Source organism: Phyllopteryx taeniolatus, chromosome 10, assembly GCF_024500385.1.
Source record: "Phyllopteryx taeniolatus isolate TA_2022b chromosome 10, UOR_Ptae_1.2, whole genome shotgun sequence".
Lineage (NCBI taxonomy): Eukaryota > Metazoa > Chordata > Actinopteri > Syngnathiformes > Syngnathidae > Phyllopteryx > Phyllopteryx taeniolatus.
This window is the reverse complement of record NC_084511.1, coordinates 20643536-20650099: the sequence shown is the minus strand read 5'-3', so window position 1 is coordinate 20650099 and position 6564 is coordinate 20643536. Positions and strand designations below refer to the sequence as shown.

Below are 6564 nucleotides of genomic sequence, written 5' to 3'. Positions count from 1 at the left end.
GTCAGCTTAGGTGTGCTTGCCAAGCAGCGTGTAGGTGTGCTTGTGTGCGTGTGTGTGTGTGTGTCTGTGGGGTGGTGATAAGGCTCTCAGCCACGCCATTAGGTGACTCATAATCCACACACACATACACGCACACGCACACACACAAGTACACATGCGTGCACATGTCTCAGCGGAAGCACAGTGGCCAACAAACACATATTCCCAATTAAATATGAGTACAAGCGTGTGGACAAGCGCGCATGGCCAATTTCTTTTATTTCAAAAAGGGAAAACAGATCTATACAGTACAAGTTGCACATGAAATAATTTAGACGACTCGCTCACTGATGATGTGGTGACAACAGAATTGAGAGTCCCCAGTAGAAACAAAACATTTGGCTCTTTTTTTTCTCCTTAATTTCTTTTAAACGGCTGCAACAATACATCCAAACTGGAAAGGGATGTAAAAAAGGCATAATTTCCCCCCCCGCTCCCTGATATTTACAGTCTATTTACATCTTTTTTTTTTCGATACAGTGACACATTGGTCTCCTTCTCGCTCTCTCCTCTCCAATTCACTGATTGTCAAAAGAAAGGATGGGAATGAGTGAGAACATTCTTGAACAGAGGTGCAGCTCTGCACTAAACATCATGTCCATGTCTTTGAACCAACATGGTGTCCAGTGTGTGTGTATACGCATGTGTGTGTTTTACACTTCAGCTCCTCAACAATCATCCGAGCAGGATTCTGTGACAAATGCAGCAAACATTACTATCCATCCAATGTGCCGCTGCTTCTCTCCTGCGCCAGACCCAAAGAAAAGTCGGAGCCTCTGAGGTCAAACGCGGACACTCTGCCCTCAAACCCGGGACCTCCCGGCTTCCTCTTCAGCTCCTCGCACTTCCTGTATTTACAGATCTGGTGTCCCCTCTTACGATTGCGGCAGCTGCTACACTGTTCGCAGTTTGTCTGACGCCGACATGGAACGCACTCTCCGCACCGCTTCCTCTTCCTCCTCCCTCCGCTTCCTCCGCCCAGAGAACCGGGAGAGTGCCCCTCGGCCACCAGGCCCTCTATACCCTCGGCCCCCAACGCTGTGCTCCTCCAGTGGCCTCCTCCCATCTGGAACCCGGTGAGAGGCAAGAGAGTGGGGCTGAAGGGGAACCAGGCACCCAAGTAGGGCTGGATGTCTGTCCTGCATCCAGGCGAGTTCTCTTCCTCCTCCTCAGGCCCGGATCCTTCTCCCTCGCCGTCTCCCTTGCCTCCCTTCACCTCCACGGCCTCCCTTTTAGTCGGCTGGCTGCTCTGCGCACCCGAGCTGGCCTGGTCCGTGGCGGTAGGGGTCAGCGCCAGCAGCCCGGCGCGCATCAGCAGCTCTGCGGCGTGGGCCAGGTGGAGCCCGCTGGGCGACTCCCACATGTCGGGCCAGGAGGGGGCCCGGCGAGGTTTGGTGGGGCCGGGCGGGGCCGCCTGCTGCTGGGCCGGGGAGGGTTGGATCAGGCCTTTGACATCCATGCCTTGGGAAGGGCTGGCGATGTAATGGGACAGGCCGTAGGGGTGGCTGGAGCGCTTAAGGTTGGGTCTCAGTGGCTCGTTGGGGATTTTAGCGCTGCTGTTGGCTTGGTCTGGCGAGGAAGGGCCAGCAATGTCTACTGCTGTGGACATAGCCGTGAATGTGGGCGGCGGTTTGTGTCCTTGTGTGTACGCCGGAGGGGGGGAGGAGAGGTGAGGCGGAGAGAGGGATTGACGCCGGCGTGCGGGGTTGACAACTGTCCTGTTCCTTCAGCCAAAATGGCAAGCCTTGGCCTGTGTCCCTATTCCCATTCTCTGCAGCAGCCGTGGAGTCCTGGGGAGCAACACATGAACAGGGCGAAGGGAGGAGGGTTAAGAATAGAAACGTTGGGGGAGAAAAATGCAGAGTAAACACAGCAGGCTAACATAGCTCAAGCCGTGCTTAGAATGTGACAAATGCATAACAACAACATCATCATCATCATCATAATGTCAACTGTTTGAAAATGAAGCTCCCTAAAGCTAACCGGCCCCTATGAGCACGAGTGCATGTGTTGCTACCGATTTCCGCATACAGGAGGTTAGTATCCCTTTAAGAATTTCACGGTATATCAATGCAATCAATAACAGAGCGACAACAATATGCAAAGATATGCGCATATGCGCAGGTCAAATGTGGAGCGCGCTTTTCAAATACATTTTGACGACTGCTCTTATGTGTGTGCCAGCCATGCTTATGTGGCTTTCCGGGGCAACATTAACCACAGAAGCGTCCAAAAACAAGGCTGTCTTTTGTCTGCTACCGACGAGCAACGGCGAGGTGCGCAACGATGCGGTGGCAGCGGATAGAGAGGAAAAAAAAAAAAAAAAAACCAAGCAGGCTATATTCCGCGGACACGTTTATGGACAAATACGGCGCCAGCGAAGCGATGGACACATGTAGCGGTCACCCGAGAGCACGGTGGACTGTTTTAGGCGTAGAACGGCGAGGCTGCTCGGTTGTTTTCGGCCGAGTTGAGGTTACCTAAGACGACGACGCTCGGCCGACGCCACGGCGCGCTGACCACAGTCCGAGTGGTCGCTGCGACACGCGCGGAAGGCGACAGCACAAAGCAGCCCCAAGCCACCAGGAAGTGGCGTGGGAACGTCTCGTCTTACCTTCTAAAACGCCGCTGTCAAGAAAAAAGGCTTCGATGAAGTCATGAACTAATGGCGTTGGTGCTGCTTGGAGCGTACACAGACGGCCGAGCTGCCGATTCCTCCTCCACCTCTCCGTCCCGGAGGGTCTGCAAACACTCGGCACGGAATTTGGGGGCGTCGCTCAAAATGCGAAGTGGACTCGCGGTGGCCCGACACGGCCGTGGCGTGGTGGTCGTCGTGGTCACGAGTCACGACGGCCACCACGGAAAAGCACAGAAACCTTTCGACGTGCAGACATCAGCATGTCAGGACACAGAGACATGGCAACGACAACAAAAAAAGCACTCATGAAACACTCCACTGGACCGCCTGCTGCCATCAAACTACTGTCACTACTACTTTATTGTGTGACAGCCAGCACAGTGGAACGTGTACTAGCAAGTTCGTCTCTTATTCAGTTTTTCAAATTGAATTAAAAATCTTAAAATCACATATTCACGGATGGATGTTATGTTATTTTCACCGTCAGTTACCATTGACGCGCACAAATCCTACGAATGATCATACATCATCTTGCATGTAATTAAGTCTTATTATAAGCTGTGACTCATAAAAATGCATATATGTACTATTAATTCAGGCTTGAATGGTACTTATTGTGTATGAACAGAATATATAGTTATTATTTACTTTTTAATTTGTCCCAGTAACGTAATGAGAAGCAGAACAGTTGAATGGCAGAAGGTACAGTTCACTTAATTGTCATTTTTTGCATGCTGGTGTGCCATTAGATTTTTCTGGAGTAAAACGTATGGTTGGGAAACACTGGAATTGATGACAAAAATTGAAATTGACATCTACCTACGTATAAAACAGTAAGATGTGTTTGCAAAATGTCCGCATGTGGACCTGTTTTAGAAATATAGTGACACAAATATAAATATGGTATTATATGTATGGTATCAGATAATCATTTTAAAAGCTGGGATATTGGCTATGCGTAAACTCAAGTACTATAATGTATACCAAAGGGTTGATTGTAGTATTACCATCTTTAATATTATTACCATAACTATTTGAATAACTATAAGTAGCAGCAGCACAGATGCTCTGGGGTTTTTAACGTTCTATTAAAATGAAAACTGACTAAAATTGCTTATTTTGATTAGACTCTCATTCCTGATTCGTGCTTTTCCTTGTGAAAGCTCAACCCACCACCATTGAAAACTAAATGTTAAAGAAACTTTATGCGCCCGGCCAGGCTGCCCTCTTATGAACACACAATAAACATGGCCACAGACTAGCGCCACTTTCGCAGGTGACTCCTCACATAAACGCGGAGTCCACTCCACCTCTTGCGAGAGTCCTGCTTGCATCTGGCACGCAGCCACATAAGCCTGTGCACGCGCCCGTGCGTGTGCGCGGGCGCGCGTGTCACTATAGCAGCAGGGGCCCCCACCAACACTCGTGAACACGCTCTGGACACGACTGCTCGTGTAAACACAGCGTCTTCTAGTGGTGACCGCACATACTGACGCGTCCTAAAATGGCCACTGGTGCTGGAGGTGGACACTGCAGAGCGCAGCCCCCCACCCTTTTTATCCGGCACGCACACAACTCTCCCACCAGGATGGCGTGGAACAGTGTTTGATGCAATGGTTTAACAAACACACCTTTGGTACTGTGGTAGCAAAAAAACAAACAAAAAACAACAAAATGTACTCAACAGAGTTCCGCAAAAAAACCCAAAATATTTTATTCACATGATACAGAAGAACACACCCTGGAATCGGACACACACGGCACAGTAGAAAAACTAAAGAAAAAGTAAAATCTGATAAGCAGAGTTTAGTTTTAGGGACATACTGTACAAGAGTTCCCACAGTGACTGATTATGGCTCATCAATACTTCTCAGGATGAGAGAGGCTGATTTAAGACAAACATCTAGCTCTTAGCTTAGCACTTAGCACAAAAATAAAATATGCAACAATCGTCTTTGTAGTGTGTCTTGGAACTGAACTGATTTTCAGGCTTTCAGTTCCCTTATATCAGGTCAAGTGTAACTTATCACACAAACCATTCCAAAATGGGTCAAGCCTTTAACAATGCCACATCTGACCATTCATTGTTGCAAATGTGTAATTTCATAGTACTCATACTCATAATACTTTCATATCAATTTGTGGGTTAGCAGATTCTACTGAGGCCTGTGTGAATTGTTGTGACAACATAATACCATAACTGTCCTTGCAACATCATAATGCCGCTCGGACCAACAGGGGAGGGGACGCCAAAGTCGGGATTGGTTGGCTCAAACATCCCTCTTCTTGATGATGAGGGGGCCCACATTGTCGCCGGTTTCCTCGTTATGTTTGCTGTGGGCGCCGTCGCAGTAAGGGAACTGCAGGTGGAGACGGAAAAACAGAGCTCATACTGTCACCTTCATATTGTAATAGTCTGAATTGATGCGATTCATCTTTGGTTTGTAAATTAAGACTGACCTTGTTGTTTCTGTGTCACAATATTAACAGCGGTCAACTCACTTTAACACTTGTATGGCAGGGGGTCCTTGGTTTAAGACGGTTCCGACATACGACAATTCGAGGAAATAAACAGCACACAATGCACTATTTTGCTCAGCGGCGTATGAGTACGCCATCACGTAGAACACAAGAGAATATATACTTGTGAGTATTGTTGTATGTTCTGTTTTTGTTACTACTCCATGTGTATTAAAGTAGCAGTTGTTTGAAGGTTTATAATGCCTGTAACAAATACGCTAATTTACGTGAACCTGTATGATGTTTTGCATAATGTCAGCATTAGGTTAGCAGTTGGGCTGTTGACGAATGGGTGGTGACTTGAATTGGAATTTGAATGGAGATGGAAAAGCAATCATCGTATCTGAATTATCGGAGTCGAATCAGAACAAATCTTAGAATACCATTCTACGTTATTTTGGCAAGAGCTGCAACTGCTGCCATGCCACATTTATAAGTGTGGCTGTTTCAGCATGGGAGACATTTACCCATATAAAACCAAGGCATACACAATGAATGGGTTTGTTGACAGTTAGGTGCAGTGATTTGAAAAGGCCTTAAGTTATTAATTTATTTCGGTGCGTTCCCACTTACAAATCTGTGTTACAACACAATCGTAAGAAACAAACTCTGCTGTAAACTGAGGAACCCCTGTAATTAACTAGGAAACTTTTTTTGAAATCCAAACAATAGTGTTAACACGAGTAGAACATTGGCGCTCAACACAGAGTTGAAAGAGCCGTTACTCTTTAGCAATGACCAAAACAGCGACTTGCTAGCTGACCTTCTTCGACTTCCAGCAGCGGCAGTACACAGCCTTGGAGCCAATGTCCTCCATGTCAAAACTGTGCACCACTTTGGGACTATCTTTGCTGATGCACGTGTTCACCGGGCCCTTTTTGCAGCTCCGCCCGCTCAAGTATCGGCTGACCAGGAAGCCTCCTATGGCTGCGACAACCGCCACAGGCACTGCGACCAGGAAATGTTCTGCACAGAGACAAATGTAGTGCAGGGAATGCTAAATAGTGACACAATGGCTCAGGTGGCAATTCTGTTATCTGCCAATGCGAGTGCAGAGTAAACGTACAGATCGGACATACTGCGTCAATGTGAGCTTGACATCTTCGAAATACACCGATTGGTGACTTGCAAGTTTTTCAAGATACTTTGACTTGCGGGCAGAAATTTCAAATATGAGCAATGGATATTGGCACTAAACTCAACTCACTACACAACAAACAGCAATTTGGCAGATAGTGAACAATTCTTTAAAAAGAGCTGTTTAATGACACTCCTAGTTAATGTTTAATGCCAAACTAAAAATAAAACAAAGCGAATTACACATTGCGTACTTAAAACAACCACAGAGATTTGTCTGAGGAATGTCT

At 47.2% G+C, this 6564-nt stretch overlaps 2 protein-coding genes across 3 annotated transcripts in view; both read right to left on the bottom strand.

Moving 5' to 3' along the window:
- Positions 1-241: 241 nt before the first annotated feature.
- Positions 242-2983, bottom strand: LOC133485037 (CXXC-type zinc finger protein 5-like). Of its 2 annotated transcripts, none has more exons than XM_061788346.1 (2): positions 2654-2983; positions 242-1829 (listed from the first exon to the last, which is right to left on the bottom strand). In XM_061788346.1, exon 2 carries the CDS (start codon positions 1646-1648, stop codon positions 755-757), a length of 894 nt encoding a protein of 297 aa, XP_061644330.1. In that variant the 5' UTR covers positions 1649-1829; positions 2654-2983; the 3' UTR covers positions 242-754. The 2 variants fall into 2 exon arrangements, with proteins under 2 accessions (XP_061644330.1, XP_061644331.1); XM_061788347.1 differs by having other exon boundaries at positions 2520-2660.
- A 1383-nt stretch (positions 2984-4366) lies between these two features.
- zgc:110843 (uncharacterized protein LOC541492 homolog) overlaps positions 4367-6564 on the bottom strand; it is a 3979-nt gene continuing 1781 nt past the window's right edge. The window contains exons 2-3 of the mRNA XM_061788344.1: positions 5961-6163; positions 4367-5037 (exon numbers count right to left, since the gene is read on the bottom strand). Coding sequence (XP_061644328.1) covers positions 4948-5037; positions 5961-6163 — 293 coding nt within the window. The 3' untranslated portion in view covers positions 4367-4947. The remainder of the gene's footprint in view (positions 5038-5960; positions 6164-6564) is intronic.

What these genes read in the sequence shown, in the direction of transcription:
- LOC133485037 (XM_061788346.1), bottom strand. Translation starts at nt 1,648, where the DNA reads ATGTCCACAGCAGTAGACATTGCTGGCCCTTCCTCGCCAGACCAAGCC.